Source organism: Diadema setosum, chromosome 8 (assembly GCF_964275005.1).
Source record: "Diadema setosum chromosome 8, eeDiaSeto1, whole genome shotgun sequence".
Taxonomy (NCBI): domain Eukaryota; kingdom Metazoa; phylum Echinodermata; class Echinoidea; order Diadematoida; family Diadematidae; genus Diadema; species Diadema setosum.
The window spans coordinates 23588506-23613197 of record NC_092692.1 but is presented as its reverse complement, the minus strand read 5'-3'; the positions used below and the strand labels follow the sequence as shown (position 1 = coordinate 23613197).

Below are 24692 nucleotides of genomic sequence, written 5' to 3'. Positions count from 1 at the left end.
TAAGATACCACTGATACTCTTACGTTGCCAAATAGAAATACAAAATGGATTTATGGCCGCCAATTATGGCTAAAAAATGTGAATTACTCCATTTCGGCTGGAATAAATAGCGTACCTAGTGGCCTGCTGCAATACGTGTTGAAACTTGTCTGGTATTCTTATGAATCTGGTCTCATGTTCTGATCATGTCATTACAGATGGTTTCATCCATGACCACTATACAAAGATATCAATATGGTTCCCGAAGCATTTTGTATTCGTTTATGACTACTTGATTATTAACCTTTACATATGTTGTGTGTATGTGGGGGGGGGGGGGGTCTTTTTTGTTAATGGTGCGTTACCTGTGATTTTAGCAATCACTCCTTACTCTTTTAAATATATAAACATATTTCTATAAAGATATCCAACTCTTGTTTTTAACAATGTCTTCAAGACCACCAATGTAAACCAATAAACCAATTTGAGGGTTCATGGATTAAGATGAGTACTCCTCGGTAATCTCAGCAAACTTCTCTTTATCACTATCACATTGTGACTGAGATGGGTATGTCATGTCCATCGATTTTTTTTTTGTGTTTAGAACTTCTACATGTAGAAAAAAATAGTATAATCTTGCAATTATTCAAGATGTACCCCTGCGGGGTTCGTTGGTGGCACACATATATCGTAATCTTTAAAGGCATTATTTACCATTTGCAGATAAAACAATAATTACCCAGCTTTAGTGTTTCAAAATAGTTCTTAAATGTGAGTTGGGGATAGAAATAACTAGTGTTAAAAATTGATTCCGTACAATAATTGCTAAGTATGGTTAAATATACAAAATGTGAAAAATAGTTATAATAGAATTGTTTCTAGACTAAACCGTCTACAGTTATGATTTAAATCACTGCTCCCAATGGTAAACAACACCTTTAAGATATCTGCTTCAAAGTGAGATTGAAGAACTACAATATGCATTTGTTTGTCAGAGAATTGATTTGGGTTTAGATTTTGCAACTTTTATAGAGAGGAAATCTGAATTTTTATGCACAAAAATATGGCTAACTAAATTCGAGAATTTGTCAAGACTGACAAATTAGGTGATCCGATATACAAATGATTTGTGAGATTCTCATTGAAGAAAAGGGAATCAAATCTTTCATCTCTACAAATTTGAAATGGAAAGGGCATATTATGTTAACAAAGAGAGAAAATGAACCTCATTTTGATAAAAAGCCATTATCTTATGAAATGATCCTCTTGACAAGGTCCATATCTGTTCAAACTATGGCGCAATATGTCATGTATTTACCAAGATACAGGACGAAATTGGTTTGATCCTTGACTCTACTTTAGACAGCCGAGATGGCATCTGATTACAAAGTTATTTCACGAAACTATCCATATGCCATGGGCTAAATGGTTGCAAAATATGGGAGTGATAATGCATGTTATTACCAAGATACAGTACAAAGTAGTCTTGACCCTTAACCCTATATACCTCGCTACAGCCTAGATGGCATCTGAGTAAAAAGTCGTTGTTTTATGAAATGATTCAGGCGCCTTGGTCCATTTATGTACAATATCTGGCCCCGATTGAGCATTTAGTAAGCAAGATACAAAATAAAGAATATTTTACCTTTGAACCTCATTCGCACAGCAAAAATGGCGTCCGAACAAAACGTTGTTATTTTACAAAATGATCCATTTATCGAGGCCCATGTGTGTACAAAACATGGTGGTGAAACCATATACACTAATGAGGTTACAGAATGAAGTATATTTGACCTTTGAAATCACTTAAAGATAATAAAAAGTTTTGGTACCTCTCCCTGAATTTCCGTGTTTCAGGTTAAAGTACCTTTCATATAACTAACACTGTGAGACTTACTCGCCCCAAAGTGCTCTCATTTCTTAGTAATCATGCAATTAACTGCGACCAGCAGCCCCATACGCATAGCGTAATGGGGCTTCGCATTGTAGCATTCAGGATCATGACAGATTTAGTATCGCGGATAAATATCAACTTAACATTCAAAAAATTCTTCAATTTGAAGACTTACCAATCAAGTTGAAGTCTTGAAAACAGGATTCGGGCAACGTTTGGTTCTGCCAATAGTCCCTTTCTGTTCGAATGGATGACTGAATGTGACTCTGTCGAAAGGACCTTGGGAGAGCTACATACACTGATTACTACGACCAGCGCATACGCACACATCACATGCGAACAAATTTCAAATCCATGAACGGATAAGATGTTTGTGTGCGCATGCGCTGGCCGTTATTCAGTGTAGCTCTCCCAAGGTCCTCTCGACCGAGTCACATTCAGTCATCAATTCGAACAGAAAGGGACTATTGGCAAAACCAAACGTTGCCCAAAGCCTGTTTTCAATACTTCAACTTAACTGGTAAGTCTTCCAATTGAAGAAATTTGTGGATTTTAAGTTGATATTTACCCGCGATACTACATCTGTCATGATCCTGTAAGCTACAATGCGAAGCCCAATTTAGCTATGCGTATGGGGCTGCTGGTCGCAGTTAGCTACTCAGTATGCGTATGGGGCTGCACGCTGCTGGTCGCAGTTATCATGCAATAATGGTTTCGTACAATACGTGTACTACCTCGCCGCCGTGGTACGAAACCATTATTGCATGATTACTAAGACATGAGAGCACTTTGGGGCGAGTAAGTCTCACAGTGTTAGTTATATGAAAGGTACTTTAACCTGAAACACAAACTAAGACAAGGAAATTCAGGGAAACTTTTGAGGTAATACCAAAACTTTATATTACCTTTAACACAGCCAAGATGGCATCTGAGCAGAAAGTTGTTATTTTGTGAAATGATTCTTGCAATCTGGTCCTATCGTGTGCAAAATGTGGGAAAGATGAGACGTGTATTCACGGAGATACAGGATTAAAAACTTTTGACCTTTGACCCCAATTTACTTACCCAAGATGGTGTCGGAGGAAGTAGTTGTTATTTTATGAAATGATGTTCGTGACATGAACTAAACATGTGCAAAATATTCGGTTGATAGGACTTGTTGTTCTTGATCTATTGCACTGAAAGTGGAAGAAAGAAAGAATAGTAAAGGGAAAAGTTAAGGTATTGTATAGAAATTTGAAGGAGAAGCATAAAAAATCAGAAAAAGATAAAGTTAAGAAGGGAGAATAAGACCATGTAAAGAAAAAGAAGAAAAACGTGTTTTTAAAAAAGCAAAAGAATTGGCAGGGGTAAGCCTCGAACCCGGGACCTTTAGATTAAAAGTCGGATGCGCTATCCAGTGAGCTATTTCATCCCCCATAGGCTCTGTGTATTAAGCAAAATGACGCTACATCGAAGCCAAGTGCCAATTTCAACCAAGTTTCTCGACGTGAATCTGAGGTCGTATGAAAAAACGGAGGGCAAATTTGCGATAGCCCAAAGCCTCAGCTACAACATATTAAAATCTGGGAGAAATTCACCGAAGGATAAGTGAGCTAGTACTCGAAAAAGTTAGTCATGTCAATTTTCATTTCCAGAAAAACTGCACTCCCATATAGATAACACGTAAACTGGTTAAATTTGACAAGTTACTTTCAACCCAGTTTTACGAGGTGATTTCGTCATCCAATCAACATTTTGATATACATCAATGAAAGAGCATTTAATAAACTACAACATACTGAAATCTGGGTGAAAATCCGATAAAGATAAGTGAGATACGCTCGAGTGAAATTAAAATTTGATGACGTCATTTTGAAAATTTGCCTTTTTTATTTCATTGAGAAATTTGATATCTTTTCTTCATTTTTCCAGCATCGCCAACCCATTAAATGACATGCACAACTCATCAGCTTTCAGAATATGTAACGAAAATGGGGGGCCACCGTCCATCCTGACGAGTAAAATCGGATTTAGAATTGACGTTTTTTTTTTTGCATAGTTACACTATATATCGCCATTGAAGTGCGCGCGGAATTTCAAATTTGACGAACCCGTATGACAGCATATTGTGTCGGATTGCCTTGAAACTTGGTAGAATCATTCCTTCAGATTTTAGACACCCGATCCATGTGAAAAATTGCGAAATTTCTATTGCATACGAGCTGCGCATGCGTATATGCGCGCGCGCGTACGCGTCCGTCATTTTTTCAATTTTTTGAAAAATGCTTCAAATGACCTGATATTTGTGCAAAATAATTCTGAGCTCGATTAAAGCATGTAAATATTTCAACGCGCCCGTACGCGTGCGTTTATAGTATAGAGATAAAATTTGAGAATATGAGTGGAAAGCGCTTAACGTGAGCTATATGAGACGTCCATGTTATTGAGAAATTCCATTCCATTAATGAGATATGAATGAGAATGTGATTTCATATAATGACGTCACAGTGACGTCACGGTCGACTGATCATGATTATATTAGATCTGTCGTCTCTGAGACACGATACATATATGGTATAAGTTTGAAATTGATAGTCGAAGAACTTTTCAAGTGAACCTCTGCACAAAATTCGAGGAGAAATAATAAGAAGAAAGAATCCGTAGGGCCTACAGAAACAGAAGGTGATCTGAGAGGATACTCGGATCACCTAAATATTTTAATGGTGCCTGAGCAATAGTAAAGTTTCTACTGACATTCAGGATAATTATAAGCAAACAGGGTGGCCTTTTGTGCCCAAGGAGGAACTTTACGTGTGAAAACAGAAAAATCCGATATTGTGGCAAGGGCCAGAATGCGCTACAAAACCCTATATGCAGCTATCTGCTCAATGCTCGCGAGCATCATGAATATCATCTGTGTAAGACTTAAGCGTTTAGGGAGGGACGAGGAGTAATTGATAGTACTGGGGATGTAGGACCTTGATCGTCACAAAATGAACCGCAAAGGAGACTGATTTTGGTGGTTAGCCAGTTCAGTGAAATCCACTTGTTTAGCAATTTTAACATGAGAATAAACTTTGTCAAGTACTGATCTTTCTCATTCTTTATATACACTTAGCAAAAAAACAAAAAAAGAAGAAAGTAAACACTTTTCGAGGTCATATTTTCCATTGAAATTTTTTTATGAAAATCAATGTATTATATACCATATTAAAGGTCATTCACTTGGCTATTAAGCTAATAGGTTAATTAAAAAGAAAATTTTACGCATGAGTGAGCACATTCGGTTTTGTCTTCCAAGGCACAAAATTGAATAAATAAGTAAATAAATAGAAATAAATAAATTGCCAAAATTGATATGTTTCCTTTCATTTGCAAATGCCCTTGCGATAACATTGACAACAAAAGACCAGTTTAACACAATGAGAGACATGAATGGAATAGGAAAAATAAGTTTTTGTCATCTTTTTCTCTTTATAACCTCTAAGAAAAACAAAGTGAGAAACTAAAGGGAAAAAATATAAATTTTCTGTCAAGTCAAACTTCAAATGACATAGGGAATACTAAACATAAAGATGAATTAATGAGCAGAATTTCTCTATTCATTTTAGTCTAGAGGGATTTCTGAAAAAGGGCTCTCTAAAAAGGTGTTAGAGGCATTTTTGAGTAAAAGTTGGGAACCGGTCTCTTTTACCTAATTTGAGTATGCTGAATCCGAAAATCCGGTTCCCAAGCGAAATTCACTGATCTTGACCATCTAATTTGCATAAACAAAATGGCTGCCCAGCCACAAAAATTGTCAGTTTCAGACACGCATTTTCTAGAAATTATTTGCAAACGAGCTGGAAAAAGTGATTTGAAATCTTTGTACATAGAATGGAATTAGCAATTTGAGGGATAAACGTTTCTCAGGTGGTAAATAGTATGTTTTATTTATAATCATGCAAATAAGTATTGTATACTAGTGTATTAGTTCATTCGATAGTCTATACACCCCAGTGGGATTTTTTTTTTCAAATCCTCTTTTTTAGAATTCAAGTTAAGAACCCAATTCTTAACCAAAATTGATTGTGCTAGGGGAAAAACTGGTCTTCTTCAAGCGAATGAATTTTAATACCTAATTTGCATAATACATACAAAATTGCTGCAATATTGCCATAAAATTGTTATTTCCATGAAAAATATTTTCTAGTACATCCATAATCGCAAAACGAATTGATGATAACTCTCTCTACGCGAATCATGGCTCAACTTTTCATGGAAGGGGGGGGGGGTGGAAAATGTCATCGATCAATGCCATTTTGTTCATATGTAACATACCTTATTGTATTGTTCCAATATGCAAATCTGTAGCATCAGCACGGAAATTCTATTTTCCCAGTGAGCCAGAGCAAACATTCGTCTGTAGGTTGAAATGGGATAGGTGGTTTTATTCTATTCTCTCTTGAGGCATTTTTTTTTTCCTGCACGTCGAAGAAAACACCTTTAATTTCATAACAAACATTATTGATGCCCCAATGAATAAACAAAATTATGTTGTAAGTCCGTCAGATGAAATTATTATTTTTCTTTTTAAGACTGGAAAAGGATCCATTGGGAAGTAAGGCTTGTAGAATAGCAGCGATCACACACTGGCAAAAGATCAAGAAGTTTAAGATCGCGATCTCAAAGATCTGAAAAGATGCGGTCAAATTGGCAAAAAAAAAAATCGAAAAGTTTAAGATCGCAATCTTTAAGATCTTGAAGTTTTACAAGTGCGTGTGACTGCTAACTTTCCGCGATACTTCCCACTACGACTAGGAATATTTCATTTTATAAAGCCATCCCCGCCAAACTTCTCGATCTCTTGCCGGTGTGACCGGACAACAAAAGATCGCGAAGACTTCGCGATCTTAAACTTTACGATCTTTTGCCAGTCTGACTGCGCCTTATTATGATAAACTTTTTTTTATGATAACGATGTTAGAAAAGCAGCGAGAGAGAAAAAATGGGGAAAAAAGACGTGTGGCACACATCTATCTAGATTTGATCCTTCTACATCTGTTATAAGAATGTAACTTAGTCAACTTCCAAGACAGTTTGAACTCTGAAATTGCCTCGGCCAGTGCAATCTGCGAAATAAGGAGTTCACACCTTCCTGGTCCTTATTGTTTTTGTTTTCAATACACGTGGATAACATGCCGCCAGTGATAACTACCAGGTACTGATGCATTTCAATTCAATTTTAATTGACGACGCCACGCTCCCTTGTCTGTCTGACTTTTGCTAAATGGGTAAATTTTCCAGTCCCATTCCTCGAAAATGTATACTGTTATGCATCTTAACCAGCGAGAAGTGACACCTTACTTATCAATATTCTTCCATTGATTTATGTTATTTTCTGTTGCTCAGTATAATTTTAGATATCAAGCCTAAGTCCATGCATCATGTTAGTCTAGAAGACACATTTATGATAGATCTCACCAGGTCTGATTCAGATCAAAGAAATGACATTCTTAGCAAATAGGTCTCTAGCTTTAAGGGCCTGTGGTTTGTATGAACTACTGAATATTGAATACTCATAAGGAACCATGTTACATACAGAAGATTCCACTTCGTGTAAGACGTAAATGGTCGCCGTTTTGCCTCTCATTATATGTTTTATCAAGAATAGCTTTTGAATATTCATGTTGTCACTTGAATTTCTGCCCAAGAATTAGGATATGGATCTTTTTATGGAGGACCTGGGTTTTCCACCACCTTGCGAACACGAAGTTACTTTTGTTCCCTTGAGAAATAACATCGATCCGATAGCTACCTTAAAGAGGCCTTCTTCCGTAGATACTAGAGTTGTGCCTTTTCTGCCAGACTGATACTGACAGTAACACTCTTAGTAAAGCAAGTGATCAAGGACTCGCAATCATCAAGGATGCTGCTTGTACGAGAAGAAAACTAAAGGATTCCAAGAACATGGTTCTTATCAGTCGTCTTTATAAGAATAAACTTATATTCGATTCAAAAGATGCATCACACAAGCTCATTTGGCACAAAATATGTTCCGCCCATTTTACGACAATACTTCTGTATTAAAAAAAAAAGAAGAAAAACCTGCTCACTGTATCAGACCTGATCTTTCTTCAGCAGTAGACAATGGGTGGGAACGTTTTTATCTGGTCTACAGCCTGTACTGATGTATCTAGCTCCGATCCTGCAAAGTTGCCTTGAGATGATTTCATGTGCATGCGAAAGGCATTGCAGAACGTTTCGATGCAAATGTCACAAATCAGGCCTAAGATGTACAGCAATGTGTGCATGTCAGCAACAATGTGATGATGCAAACCTTGCATGAATGAAGATTAATTTAGCTCGATTGAGAAATAGACTTTTCGATTCAGATTATGTTTCTTCGACAGCCAAAATATAATGGTGGTGATGACTAAAGAATTACAAAGTCATCCTTCGTTTCTGTTTCCGAGATACCAGGATTATTCTTACATTTTTTTCTTTCTTTTTTTTTTCTTCAGCCTGCATAATATGTTCCATGTTTAAAGATAGATAGGAAAAAAGACATAAATCATGTTCGTAGACGAGATTTATGAAAGTTGCCACTTGATTTTACATTCAACTGCAGATTGGAAATAATTATACACCAATTTATCCAATGAAAACGACAAAGTACATGCAGGGAAAGATAAGGTAACCTTGTACTAATCTATAGAGCAATGTATAGTGATGTGATTGCCTGATAAGTTATCCTAATTTCATGACGCCATGATACACTTTGATAGCAAGACCTTGTTTTGGTGTAAAATATGCGTAGAAAATAGGTAAATATTTGCATAATTTGTTATGCAAGTGAGATAATAGAGGTGTGTTGTTTAGTAGTTACAGTTAATTTTGTATCTCTTAATCACACCAGGAATCATGAACAGGTCTTAATGTAATAACTGCTGTGAAACATGTTCATATATTGCGGCAGTGCGTTGTAGAATTTCGAAATCTGCCTGGTCTACAGCCTCTTGTATACCAATTTGCAACCATATATCCGTAAGTGTTATTCAGTTCTTCTTTATTGATTGATTCCAGTACCTGATATACCCTCGGACTCTGGCGACACTATAAATGTGCACCTTATTTGCCCGATAACTTAGCTGTTTTTCAGTACGCCAAGGTACATTTTGATAGCAAGACTTTGTTTTAGGGAAAATATTCGTAGAAATAGCCAACTATTTGCATAATTCATTATTAGATTATTAGGGTGTTTCTATTGCTGTTTTTTCTTGTATGTCTTTATCACAAACTTTATCAACTTTGGTCTTGATATGATAACTATAATGATTCAGATTCATATATCGCGGCAATATGTTGTAGAATCTCGAAGCCCGTCGTATGGTATAGCCACTTGCATACCAATTTGCATACTTAATTGTAATAATATATTATTCATTATTTTTCTGAATTGGTTAATTCCAGTACTTGATTTTCCTCGGACTCTGATGACACCATATAAACTTTGGTCGACCAATAGCTTATCTTTTTTTTCACTATACGCCAAGGTACATTTTGATAGCAAAACTTTGTTTTTTGGGAAAATATGTTGAGAAAATTGAAAATATTTGCATAATTGATTATGCGAATGAGATGCGTGTTTTATTTTAATACTTGAAGTTGGTACTTGCATCTCTTTGTCTCACTAGGAATCATGAACCCGTTTTGATACAATGATAACTATCATCAGAATCATGATTCAGATTCATATATTGCGGCAATGCGTTGTAGAATCTAGAAACCTGCCAGTTTTGTATCCTCTTGTATACCAATTTGCATAGGCCTAGATATTTGCGTAAGTGTTATTAAATTCTTTTGAATTGATTGATTGCAGGACTTAATTTTGATTGGACTCTGATGACACCATGGACTTTTTGTTTGCTCGATAACCCGTTAAAATGTTTAAAAACAGAAGTGAACAAGTTTAAGGTACTTTACATGTACATATGCGATAATGCATTGCTGTATCAGCAACTCCTAATTTGCATATTTCACTTCTTAATTTGCATATATAAGTGAATGTTATGAACAATTGATGACCTAGCTATTGCCTCTGCACCTTGATTTCTGAAATTATTACTATATCCGCATTTCTATGGAGATTTTATGAAAATTAGGTCATCGAAACACCTTAAAAAGCAACGGAGTGGCGGCCATTTTGTTTATGCAAATTAGATGCTCATAGACTCAAAATTTCGCTTGGGAACCGGAATTTTTGGATTCAGCGTACTTGAATTATACAAAATAGACCGGTTCCCAACTTTTAGTCAAAAATGCCTCTGACATTCATATTTTCCCCAAATCCCACTAGACTATTTCGATTAATCGAATGATTTAAGAATCCATGTAACAATTTCAAGAACCAAGCATTATTCACAATTTCCTAATTTGAAAAAAAGCTCAAATTTGTATCATTTTTGTTAATTATTACTTTTCCTATTTCATTTGAATTTAGATGTGACATAAGATGCTTTATTTTCCTCCATTATTTTTAGCCTTCATTGATCTTTTGGGCTTTAAAGATATCATAGAGATTAAAGGTTTATTTTTGCAACTTAATTCACGTTTCTTTTTGTATTAAATTTGTTGTTTGATCTGATTGTTGTATGGAAGAGCACATACTCATGAATGGCAACTTGTTCAGTTTTGCAATTTTTACTTTTGTACCCTGCAAGAGAAAAAGAATGGTGTTCGCTCATGCGTAAAATTTCTCTTTTTGTCGACCTACTAGGTTGATAGCCAATTATATTACCTTCAATATGGTATAAAATACATTAGCTTTCAACCAAATATTCTATGAGAAATCTAAACTTGAAAGAGCGTTTACGTTCTTTTTTTTTGTGCTGGGTGTAGTTTCTAGGGAGCACAAATAATTATATTCATTTAAATTTCCACTCCACGGAATATTCCACATCTAAACAGCTGTGTTCCTGCTAACAATCATTGTTAAACATTTTTGAATCAGAACGTAAGAAAAAAATGTAACTCAGTCATCAGTAATTAATTTCTTAAGTTAAAAAAAGGTAATCACGTGTCAAACAATTTTAGTAGCTACCATAGCGTAAGAAATAGATCAAACCTTTGGAACCATATTGGTTTCCATCTTTTTATGTGTTGCTAGCATAATACATCAATAGTCATATTATATCTCTGTGTTCGCAAGTGTGAGACTTTCACTTCTTCTAGAAAAAAATGTCAATAACAACCTTTTGAGAAAGTATCTCATGAGGCATGCATCATTGGGATACTCTGGTGCACATTAACATCGAGGCAGCCATTTTGTATACCAATTTGGCTGATTTTACAAATTCGCTCAATTATTCCACATCTGAAACCGTTTAGGGCTTAGGCTACATAGTTTATTTTAGACGTATGCGCGTCGATGACAAAACAACGAATTTGCTCCGCGCCCCGCGCGTGGCACCGAAATAAAAGTGCGCTGCACTGTGGTCTATCACTTGACCCAGGTCAAATGACACAGTGCAACGCACTTTTATTTCGCGCGTGCTCAAAATTGTAAGTTATATCACGCGTTAGGACTGTGTGGACTAAGAGATCAGCGAAACAAAATGACTATCATCATAGAGTGTAAGGAACTTTTATTTTCAGGTGATGTGATGGGCAAAACTACATTTTTGACCAATCCTATAGCAGGATTTTTTTTTTTTTTTTTTTTTTTACAAATTTATTTATTTCCTCTTCATTATACAACATAACATACAAAATCATATTACAAATCATGTTTTGTTTAACAAATTACCAACAACAACAACAACAAAAGATGGGTATCAAACTCTTCAACAATTGAACAATATCCTAAAGATACAGTCAGCTTTCGTTACAATAAACTCCTTGGGCCCAGCGAAACCATCGTGATCTTGTCACTTTTGAAATCTTGCCATATCCAGGGCACAAATACCTCTGAATAGGAAAATTTTCAAACCCTGGGCCCCCCAAAAAAACTACCCCATCACGTCGGGGTTCTGCCATATGGATATTCTTTATAGCGAGAGTCGACTGTATGTTCTTCTACAATGACCTAAAAAATATGTTCTACAGGGGACCATTTCTTATAATGAAAATTTAGTTTGTTTGTTCGTTTTGCAATGTTGGATTCTATATGTCGGATGTTAACAATAAATGCTGTCAATCCATGAAATTTCACACCTGTATCTTTGCATCTCTGAATATATATGTACCTTTTGTATAACAATATTAAGTGATTCAATAAATTCCTGTGGGGCCCTTTCCAGTCTTTGATGAATCCAAACATTACTCTAATTCTTGTACAATCCTCTAATTTGACATGAAAGATCGTACCAATTTCATCCACAAATTTTTGAAGTAATTCTTTGGCAGCTTTACAATCAAAAAACAAATGTACAGGGGTCTCAGCACATGACTTACAAAGCGTACACAACTCTGATTCTGATATTTTCATCTTAAACAATCTTTCATTTGTGTAAAGTATATTATGCGACAACTTGAACTGAAATTCTCTCAATTTTACTTCAATTGTACATGTAAATGGCAACATATATATTTGTGTCCAATCTTCTGGTTGAATTCCATACTTGCCAGCAAAAACTGTTTCGCAAACAGGTCTTGATTTAATCTCTTTTAAAAATTCCTCATATATTGGTTTTGATTTCACATCTTGTAACTGTGAGATAATAAGATCCTTTTGTTTTTGCGCCACTTCTTCTTTCCAAAACATCTCCAATAGGAGTGTATTGAAGGAACATTTCGAGTATTTTTTTAACAGAGTATACAATTGCCATATACATCATATTATATTTGCTTGGCACTCCTTGCCTTAACCAAAATTCAAAATCAATGAGCCGTCCATCAATACTAAATATTTGATATATATAACATAAACCTGCTTCAAAAAACGGTCTGCAGAATATTGCGTGCTTATCAATCAAAATATTCTGGTTATTCCATACTGGTTGTTGTAGGATGTCTGCTTGGCTATTTTCATCACAAATAAAATCCTCATGTATGTTTGTCTTTAACCATATTCGTAGAATATTCTCATAAAAAGGAGGGATACCCCTCTTATCAATAGTTTCAAGGGAATAATTACTTTGGAACACTAGAATTCCACCAAGCCTTTTTAAGAAATAATCTCCCAATAGCACCCATTGATGTTTACGATTTCCATAATATCTTTTAACCCACTTAATTAACTGCGTATCAATCATACATTGTAAATTGGGGAATTTGAGACCACCCTCAGCATATTGTGCATACATAGTTGACCTTGAAATCTTATCTGGGCCATTCTATAAAAAGGAAAACATTAACTTCTCTACTTCTTTCACAAAATCTTGAGGAATTTCAATGTTTGACATCAAATAAATTATCTTAGACATAATAAATGTTTTCAAAATTTGAATTTTACCAATTAACGTTAAATTACGATTTTTCCATATAGAAAATGTTCTCTTAATCTCACCCAATCGATCTTCAAAGTTTCTTCGGATTGCTTCTTTTTTGTCATATGGAAACCAAATTCCAAGAATTCTAAGACCATTGTCTGACCACTTTATCACCTGTGGCTTTTCTTTCGATAGTCTATCATTTCCTATCCACATTCCTTCTGATTTGCTTCGGTTGAGGCAAAGGCCTGATATATCAGAAAATTCTTGAAAGCTTTCTAATAATACTGATAATGATTCTGTATCCTTACAAAAACATGTTATATCATCAGCGTAAGCTGTATATTTAATCTGTTTTCCGAGCATCTCCATTCCAATGATTTTTGGATTATTTAACAATCTCATTAAATATATCTCGAGCCCTAATATGAATAAAAGGGGGGCAAGGGGGTCGCCTTGGCGAACACCCCTTCCAATTTCAAAATAACCAGTGGTAAAGCCATTTATCAATACACAGCTATTTATACCTGCATGCAATGTTCTCACCCATTGTATCATTGACGGACCAAAATTAAGACATTCTAAACACTGTAGTAAATACCTATGACTGAGTGAATCAAATGCTTTGGTAAGATCTAATGCTAACACAATTCCAGATACATTGTTGGCATCTGCATAAAACATTAAGTCTGAAATCAGTCTTATACCTTCACCTATATATCTGCCTTTAATAAATGCTGTTTGCTGAGGATTTATCAAATTACCAATGATTTTGGACATACGTTTCGCTAGACATTTAGAAAGTATCTTTGCATCCACATTTATTAAGGTGATTGGTCGCCAATTACCCAATAATCTCTTATCTTTATTGGATTTAGGAATCAATTTAATTATTCCTTATAGCAGGATTCTTAGTATGTGGAATGTAATAATAAATAACACATATAGAGTGCTAAATACTGACGTTTCTAAGCGCATTATTAATACAGCAAAATACTAAATTGAAATACAGTACTACAAATAATACATAGAATACATAGGAATTTCCGTTTTGGCGCCTTTAAGAAAATCTCAAAATCCTCAAGGATGCAAGAGTTGTATCACGCTGATTCGATTCAGCATCCTCAAAATTGGGTAAAACCACCAATTGTCCTCTATTTTTCACAATTCAGATGAAAATACATAGGAATTTTCTTTTTTGGCGGCCATTTTGGCGGCGGGTTTAAATATCTCAAAACCCTCAAGGATGCAAGAATTGCATGATCCAGAATGGGATTTACATCCATGAAATAGGTTAAAACCATCAAAAGACACACAAAAAGGTAAAACCCACAAGCTTTGGCACCCAGACTAAAAAGATGACGGGAATGTTTAATTTCCGTCATACATACAGTGTAGTCAGAACAACAAAGAACTTCGCCATTAAGCAAGCAAATGTTAGCGACAGTTTTTGCAAAGACTAGCAATTATTTTCCAATCCTCTACCACTATTTGTGAATGCTTGGAAACTTTTTCTAACTCCTAAAAAAGTACAAGGGGAATTCATGAAGTCAAATCTATAAATATTGTGAGCAAAACTTCCCAAGCATTCCGATTTTTTTCTGACCGCAATCGCAGAATATTTTCGAAATGGGTTTCCAGAACATCTAAATGAATTTCTGCCAGGAAGAGACCTAATGTGCTGGTGCCCTTGAATAACGACTTTGCCTTGCTGCTGCTGCTACAACTAACGTGTAAATTAAGAGAAAGAAAATGAAGAGAAAGGACGAAGAAAAGAAAGTGACACTCGGTCAGAGAGTGTTTGCTGCAGAGAACAGACTTCTGTCAATATGAAAAGCTCCTTCTTGGTAGTAGCTTGTTTTTTTGGCATGGCGACTTTAAGGGCCTCAGTAGGTCGATTTTATACAGTAAATATATGGTCACGTGTCGGTAGCATTGGCGAAGTAGAAAGAACCTTAGTGAGACCGTCTTGCAATCGTTTGCAAAGACTTACAACTGTTTTGCAAACGCTTGAAAACTGTTTGAGGAAAATGAATTCGCAAAGAAATTATGAACATGTTCAAAATTTATTTGCGACAAGAAAAACCGTTGCGACAAAAAAAAAAAAGAACAAAACTATTTGTGAATTTCTTGAAACCTTTGACGAACCTTTTGCAACCATTTACGAACCCTGGCAAAATCCCAAATTCTCTACGTTCGTAAGCACTCAGTGAGATACCTCAATTATTGCGATCATGGAAAACGAGAATATGCAAGTATATTTATGGTTGGCATGGCTGGGCCGTTGCAGCACACATCAAATATACATACAACTCCGCGGTGAAAAATTACACTCTCCATAAATCTACTGCGTTTGTTTTTACTCCAGCGCGAATCTCCGCGCTCTGTGGGTCACAGTAGTACCCGGATGTCACACTTTGTCGGTTAAGCCCACCATACAAGAAACGGGCGATATTTTGCTAAGTTACGCTGTCTCGAACACTATGGTTTTAGTGGCAACTTAACGACCTTCTCATTCTCACCAGACGTGTTCATATAGTTAATCCGATGCACAAAGTGTAAAATTTCTTTTTGGGCACATACACGGGAACGAGAAACGGGAACGAATATAACAAACAAACAACGCACCTGGGGAGATAGTGTACAGGACAGTGGGATGTGCGCAAAGGCGTGAGAAACGAATATAAACGGCATGCCCACAGAAAAAAAAAAACACAAAAACGCACGAGGAATAAACGGGTGACGCACGAGACGTATATTTAATGCAGAGAAGCGTGCACATGCGTTTGATGTGCTGTAGGTAGGCGTTCCATCCGTTCCATCCCTTGGAGCAACGGACTCTACAGAAGGCCTAGCGGATGAAAATGTGTGGAAAACGACAGAGTACTTTACAGATACAGGAGAAAACGTACAATTATCGGACAAGGGTAAAATCGCGCTATCCGTTTCTGGCAAAAAAAAAAACAACAACAAAAAACAAACAAACAAACAAAAACAAAATATAACAAAGTTTTCTGGCTGCTCTGACGGAAATCATCGGAAGATAAATGTCCATCCAAAGGATAAAAAGGACATGAAACGCATTTCAAAGGATATCAACGGTTGCCAAAAATCAACTTTCGTTTCTCATAATTTTGCCTTATCCGGCAAAGCGTGACAGGGGCATAGGCTAATAAGTGCGACTTAGCAAGTTACGCAGGACTGTCTGTAGTTACGCACAACTCTTTAGGTAATAGGGCCCTGGACGTGGGTGGGGGTGGGAATAGGTCGAGACACTCTACCCACTACTCCTGAACCTTAGTGCTATACTAGGTAGTTGGTTCGTAAGGTTTGTTTCACTCCTTTTTTTTTCATGTTCAAACAGACAGTCAACTACTAAAAAATAACCTCTCCGATTCTAGCTTCTTCTTGTGGGAACCGTTGTGATGCTTAATCTAAACACTTGTTTCCGAATCACAATTGCGACTTTCTTGGTAACCCCCCCCCCCAAAAAAAAGCAACACAAAAAGCAAACACTAGATTTAAGCATGTCGGGTGTTTCGATTTCTTCTTTCTTTTGTCGGGCAACCATTATTTTCGGAATTCTCGACAATCATTAAAAAATATACATACATCCGAGATGGCATGCATCTCAGCGCGGTGAAATGATCTCTTAGCCACAACGAGAGATCATCGTAAAATCACACCTGAATGAGACTTACACTCAGTGATGCCTATTGTTCTATTGGTACGTAACAAAGAGTTGATAGCATGAGAAAGTTATGCAGAGCACAGAGAAATAGATTATGACGTTAGTTGGTGATATTGCTTTGCTGAATAAAGTCAGTCAAGACTATATATTGATCCAAGACATTTGCAGACTTACATAATTTTATGTGCACGATGTGCAGCTGCTTTTTTACTGAACCATAACTTTGGATTGAGACTATAGGTAGTTTGTCGGATATTTTTTTTTGTCCACTTTTTTTTTCTTTACATTTCATACAGCTCAAAGTATGTGTATATGTTAATGAGTATAACTTTACGAGGATGGGGGGGGGGGGATATCTTTCCGGACTGTGCAATGCACGCAGTGCATTCTTCTTTTGTTAGATAATCTTTATTTTCTGAATTTTTGTGACTCATCAAAAAATTACATATTCAACTGAGATGGAATGCATATGTAACCATACAAAAGTGTTCTGATGATGTTAGGAAAACTAGCCTTTGGTGGATAAAGCTTGTAGGGGAACCCGAGGCAAAGTGAAACATCTCCATTAAACCTATGCATGCACCAATAACCCTTTGGGAAGGAGGCTGCATATTTTGATATCGGAGCAATGCAAGTAAGTAATTGTATGTGTGTTTTTTATGGAAAGTGTCTATTTTTCATACCCCAAAACCAAAAATTTGTAATGACATATCTCATGCTAAATTATCATGATTATGTGAAACATCTCGAAAACCATGGTAACGACGTATGGGCCTTAGGCTTCCATAAAATGTGACATCCGGGCTTGCAAAAATTGGCCGACGTCAGTGATGCATCCCGGAAAAAATATTATTATCTTATTCTATTAGCACGAAACAAAATGAAAAAGCATGAAAAAGTTATTCAGAGCACAAAAAATAAGTTATGGCGTTAGTTGGTGATGTTTCGACGCTAAATAAGGTCAGCTAAGACAACACATTGATGTAGGACATTTGCAGACTTACATAATGTACACAATGTGCAGTAGCTTTTGATTGAACCGCAACTTGGATTGAGGCTATATATATACAGGTATGTGCCGTATATTTTGTACACTTTTTTTTTTATTTCATGCAGGTCAAAATATGTGTATGTGTAAACAAGTATAATTTCACGGGGGGGGGGGGGGCAAAATCTCTCTGGGGTGTGCAATTTTGACTCTGTGGTGTCAAGTAAATGACTCTTTGATGAGACGGAGAGGGTGTGTTTCACTCGAAAATTCTGCGTGAATCATTCTACCGCATTTTTCGAAAGCCCAAAGCTGATACAATAGTGCCATAATTCCTGGTGTCTTCACTTTCACTAGTAAATCAAGCAATATCGTACCTTTTTTTAGGATGCCTGTTTGTACTTCCTCTGTCATTCCCTGGGCGTGCTGCCAGCACGAGTTAGGTAGTATATGGATGATGAGTTAAAAACTCCCTATGAACTGTAAACTGTCAAGATAAATAAGTATGAATTAAGGATTTGATATTCTTTCCTATCCTGTTCTTTCACAATTTCTAAACTCTTCTCGTCTCTTCTTCTCTCTTCCGGTTTCAATTCTTTTTAAAGAACTATGTTGTTCATTCTTGTCTGCTGGAAGCACACCATCAATATTTCTGAAGCATTAGTTTCGTAAGCTGATTTCTTGATATATTTGCATAATTTGTTTTCTTGTCTATTCTTTATGCTTCTACATCTTTTTTATTCATATGCTCTTTCAACCCATATTTTGAGAAGACAACGACTCCGATTCTGCCATTTGGTGGCATTACTTGACAATAACCATTCCCGACAATCTCACATACCCGGACAAGGCGGCAGTATGGGTGACTGGTGGATCCAACCACGACGGGTAAATTGTTTTTTTTTTCTGTATTCAACCTGTGTTCCTGTGTTTTCCGCGACGACATTTTTAGATATGAAATTACATTTTGCACGTTTAGTCATGTTGCAGAAAAGAGCTTAATGTAATGGCTGCTACTCTGATCTTGCAACATTCATCTTAGTGAAACAACATGATCAGCAAAAACACACTAGTAAATTCCATATCAAGATATGAACGATCGACTTTTTTATCGATAGAAGCCGCCGCAGTGCTTATAATATTTAAGAGAGTTCTTAAACTAGTTTGACGGTGTTCGATTTCACTTTCAACAAAGGACCTCTATCAGATCTTCTATGCTCTTGGCTGCGTTAAAAAGAGCATGAATAATTAGTCAGCTAACAATTAATGGACTTCGTCAATATGCCGACATTTGTGCATATTCATTTCATGCATGCAGCTTACTATCATTACTCAGTAGATTTACAAAATTTTCTTAACATCTTCATTGAAATCATATATAAACGAAACATTTTGCGCTGTTGTCTAAGGCATCTCACACGTATATATATATACAGTGTATATATTCTCAAATACTTTAGGTCTTACTGAAATTGGTAAATACATTTATATACAGAAGCGACTCGTACATATGTATTGACATAAGTACATTTTGTCATTATCACTCGGCCGAGAAATTTCAGTTTGAAAAAGTGTATTTCGCGGTATTAAACTGCCCCTCCCCTTGAAGGCTCTATTTCACATTCGGAACAACTATGAATATAACGTGCTGTGGCAGTCATGTAACGTATCAACCAATTGGTTTAGTTAAGTTTACTTTCTTTTACTTTTCATCTCAATAACCCCATTGGGATATGCTAGTACAAAACAAAATCGCAATACAAGATATGGATCGATTCGGCAAAATCTAACAAAGACAATTTGCAAAATATAAAGTTTGATAAGCAAACCTTAACCGTATGAACTCGTGTGATATAGGGGGAAAAATACAAACATACAGGTATATGTTACAGGGAAACAAGTAGGTTACAGGTATACCGCCTCTCTGGGCACTAAAATTCTAGTACAATGGGCTAGTACAGTAGAAACTCAGTATAACGAGGACTGAAACAACACACCACCCTTTCCTGTCCCAATTAACAAGGTGGGTTTTTTTTTTGTAACAGAACAAAATTAAATCTCTCCAGTGATACCTCACTTGTAACATTACGTGGAGTATTCCTGAAGTTATGATTGAAAATATCCTCTGTTTTCTTATTACTCTTTGTCTTTTGTTTTCTTCAGCAACTTTAATTGCAAATATCTCTATTTAATAAGAATGGAGTTATAGGCTCATTTTGCAATAAAAGTCTTCATATTCATGATACCATTCAGGTCTATGTGCTTTGCTGCTTATCCTCATTCCTGACAATTTTCTTACAACATTCCCCCATCTTCACCAAAGTGCCTTTAGTAGTGTACTTAATAAGGGAATCGATTTGCGATACACTTCAAATTTCATAAGTGCTTGTGTGCGAGAGTTTTCAAAGAGCAGACACTGAAAGAAATAAGAGAATTCATCACCAGTGAACAATTTTCATAGATTTGCGAATGACGCGAATGTCGAAAAAAAATGGCAAAGTCAAACATTCGGAAAAATGTTTCCAAGCATGTGTTCCGATAATATACCCGCAAACCAGTTTTGCGTAGTTTGTGCAGTTCTCACGACGTATGTGCAAATTTTGTGGGTACTATTTCTGAACTACAGCCAATTATATCATGAAAACGAAGAGTACAGAAATTAAATGCAAACAACGCAAATTTTCCAATACCACTCCGAATTCAAATACAAATCCATCAAACAAACCCATCAAACTCAAAGCTGCTGATAAAATCAATATAACGTTTATACCAGCAACAGCTTACCCCTCCCCACGCGCAGCCAAAACACATAATAAACACATTCTTCCATAATATACAATAACACACACACACAGGCACACACACACACACACGCGTGCACGCACGAACGGACACTCAATTATCATGTGCGCGCGTACATACACACTTCCTTGAAACCTCACCGTGACTTTTTACATGGCTTGTTTGCATGGATGTAGCCATGTACGTTATGTTTTGGTATTTCAATGACTATGTCAAGAATGATATTACCCCCCCCCCCCAAAATGTGCTTCGAGGGCGGGCGACAATTTTTGCCGTTAGCCCTCGCCATAAATCGTCGCCAGACGACAATTTGTGACGGGGCGACAATTTAAGCCGCTAACTCCGTCACAAATTGTCGCCTGTTTCAGGGGGCGACAATTTTTGACGGGGTGACAATTTATGTCGCAACAACCGTTTCCGTCATTTCGGTCTTATTTGGCTGAGGTGCCTCTTTAGATTCAACTGCCTTTGAATAAACACCATGATGGGGAGCAGCAAACCTGAAAACATAACAAATTTTCTACCAGAAATTGGTAATTACTGAAGTAGGCACTTCTGGCCACACATGCAGGGTTGCTTAATAGTAAGAAATACACGTCGTCTACGGTTATTGTCCATGTTTACACTAAAACTATGTGCGAAAATGGGAAAAATTTGGTTACAAATCACAATGAACCTGTAAAAATATTTGCTTTCTCTCGTAAAGTATAAGATTTCCCAAATTGAATTGCCTGAGCGATTATTTCCCAACGTACACTACAGCTGCACATGTAATTTTTCTCGATTTGAGAGATTTATCTAGTTACGCAGGTATATAGTTTTGGATATCTCAAAGCGCCGTCTTGGTTTTATTCAGGCGGTCAATAATGAGATCAAAGCAGGAAAGCATGTTTAAAATATAAAGATGACACTTTTGACAAACGGGTGTTTGAAGTAACTAAAGAGCAATGAATGCTCATATGTTGTAGTTTTATGGTCAGATCAGGGACCTACTTCACATGGACGTTCATCGCTCGATAATAAATTTATGCACCTGTTTTGGTCAAAAGTGTCCCAAAAACATTTTAAACATGCTTCGAGAAAAAAAATACATGTGCAGTTGTAGTGTACATTGCGAATTCATCGCTCAGCCAATGTCATTTGCGAAATGCACTTACTTTACGAGATAAAACAGGTTGTGTTGAGATATTTCCATGACAAATTAAAGCGGATTGTGTTCAAGAAATGTTGTAAACACTATCATTATGTAAAATTCGACTAGTTTCACCAATTCTTAGGTAACAATAGGTAGGCCTACTTTATATAATGGTCTCTGCATGATTGGTGGTACTAAATTGCCAGTTCCTTTTCGATAACTAATCAGTTCCGGGCCGTGCTATAAAAATCATAATTTTGGTCCATGATTCCGGCAGTCATCTTTGGTTCAAAGAATCAGTGAGCAAAGATAATCAAGTACAGTCAAACCTGCCATAGAGGCTACCTGCCGTATGCTGCCACTGAAAAATCTCCCCTAGAGAAAATACATGTTAACCCTATAAAGCCAAGCTATTTTGACCCCTTCCAAGCACAAAGGGGGAGGGGGTTGTAGAGCCCACTAATGTCAAAATCGACCACAAATGTCAAAATAACCACGAATGTCATAGCACGTTAATCACAAATGTCAAAATGACCACTAATGTCATAACACGTCGACCACAAAATGTCAAAATGATCACTAATGTCATAACACGTCAACCACAAAATGTCAAAATGACCATTAATGTCATAACATGTCAACCACAAATGTCAAAATCACCACTTAAGTCATAACACGTCAACCACAAATGTCAAAATGACCACAAATGTAAAAATTTCCATTTTTACTGCAAATGCCATATCGCGTCAACCACACATGTCAAAACTCATTGCTTCCATTAAAATAATGAAAAAGTGAATCGTTCTAAACTTTGATGAACGTTTGTCTGTCCAGGGAGGTGGGAGGAGTGTCTTCCCACCTCCCTGGTCTGTCTGTCCGTCTGTCTGTAAAAAAATGGGATGAAACTTGGTGGGTGGATGAAGGTAAATTCCACAATTACCAGCAAGTGTCATAACGCGTCAACCGCAAATGTCAAAACTCATTGCTAGCATTATAATAGTGTACATGTACATCATACATAATATCATGCATATGTGATTACACCAAAATTTTCTGAGTTTGCTCCATCATATACTACTGCATTAACAACTTTTGTGATAGCTCTTCTTTTGTTTTGCCCAGTTCAGTGGCGTAACGTGGATCGACGGATATGAGGCACCCCCCCCCCCTTATATGTGTTGAGTCCCGGTGCTTACCGGCTGATGACATTTTTTAGAGATCCGATGGGGGGGGGGGGGGCTGTGGATTTGAAAAAAAAAAACGGTGGTAAATGTAAAAATCTCGTTTTTCATTAACGGGAAATGTAAAGACATCTCGCCGGGATTTGTAAAATGTTCAATGTAAAAATCATGTATTTCAATATAGCTAGTATTACATGTACCAGGGAGGTCACCTCCCTGGTACTGCGTACCGATGGTATAAAGATGAACTCGATGTCCAACGAAACTGCTCATGAACCTTAACCGTTTTTATTTTATTGCAGGGTTGCCCTTATGGGGGGGGGGGTGAGGGGGAGAAGGGGTTTTCCACGTTTACTGCATCTTCTTAAAACATCTATCACTGATTTTCACCAAATTTGGCAGATAGCATCTTTATGGTGATATGATCTTAATTTGTTGAAATGAGCCCTCCCCCAAAAAACAAACAAACATGCAAAGAAATAAAGAACGCCGGTGGGGGGGGGGGGGGAGCCTCAGCGTCCCTCATAAACTCTGGAATTATTTAGTCTTCTTCCGTCGAACCGAAAAAGATAGAGCTAAGTTAGTGCTATAAAGACATTAGATTCCGGTTCCGGGATGTCCGGATTTGGGGGGGGGGGGGGATGATCCGGATCATGGTTAGGGTGAGACGAAGCCCAAAATTTAAGTGATTGTTGAGAAAATCCTTTTTAACGAGAAGTGATAGAGATAAATCCGTTCTACATTATATAGTAAGTACATTTTATGCATAATGTAGGCTATGTCAGATGAGGGGGGCCCAAGAAGGGGGGGGGGGAATATGAAGAGGCTTAATTTTCACATTTTCATCTTCTTCTTGAAAATTCAAGAAGCATCCATAGGGTAACAGCATCCCATTTCAGGTTTAAACAAATAGTAAAAAATCTCCTTTACAAAAGTGATGGAGCTTGTAGAATGCTACAGTAAGCTAAGTTATGAATGTATAAGGGCGCGGGCAGGCGGAATTCTCACATATTCAGCTTCTTCCTGAAACCCTTACAGTAGATATTCGCCAAACTTGGCACGTAGCATAATTATCGGGTGATATGACCAGCGGTTAACAATTTTGTTTCACAGACTTTAATCTGCCTTTAGGGGCTGTTACGGCACATTTTGGTAAATTGCACATTTTGGTAAATTACCAAAATGTGCAGGACATTGACGGCACATTTTGGTAACTTTCTGCTCCTCCACAATCATCACAAAACAAATTGAAAGTTCAGTTGGTTTTTGTCCCCATCGAATGAGTTCGGCAGCCTAAAGACCGTGTCACACCTTTCCGGGCAAGCTACGCAGGCTTGTTGCGAGTAAGGTTTTCCCAGCACGCAGGAAAATTATCTCGCCCGTAGTTGCCCGGAGCTGCGCACGCAAGTTCGATTTACCCGCAGCCAAATTTTGAGCAGCACCTCGCAGGCAACTCCCACGCAGGTACTTCGCAGTCTCCGTATGCGGTCAGCGCGGCCAAGATAATGACGTTCTGCCATTTCTGTTGGACTTCTGCCATTCCTTCAGATGAATTTCTGAGTTGTCAGCCCCCACGCGCCTGGCACGCAGGTCACACAGAATACCCGCAAGAAGAACATAAGTAGCACG

At 37.0% G+C, this 24692-nt stretch overlaps 1 protein-coding gene across 1 annotated transcript in view; it reads left to right on the top strand.

Moving 5' to 3' along the window:
• The window catches only part of LOC140232159 (autocrine proliferation repressor protein A-like), a 190564-nt gene that overhangs the window by 19742 nt on the left and 146130 nt on the right, over window positions 1–24692 (top strand). Inside the window, exon 2 of the mRNA XM_072312303.1 lies at window positions 18719–18833. Within this exon, the coding sequence (XP_072168404.1) occupies window positions 18719–18833 (115 nt within the window). The remainder of the gene's footprint in view (window positions 1–18718; window positions 18834–24692) is intronic.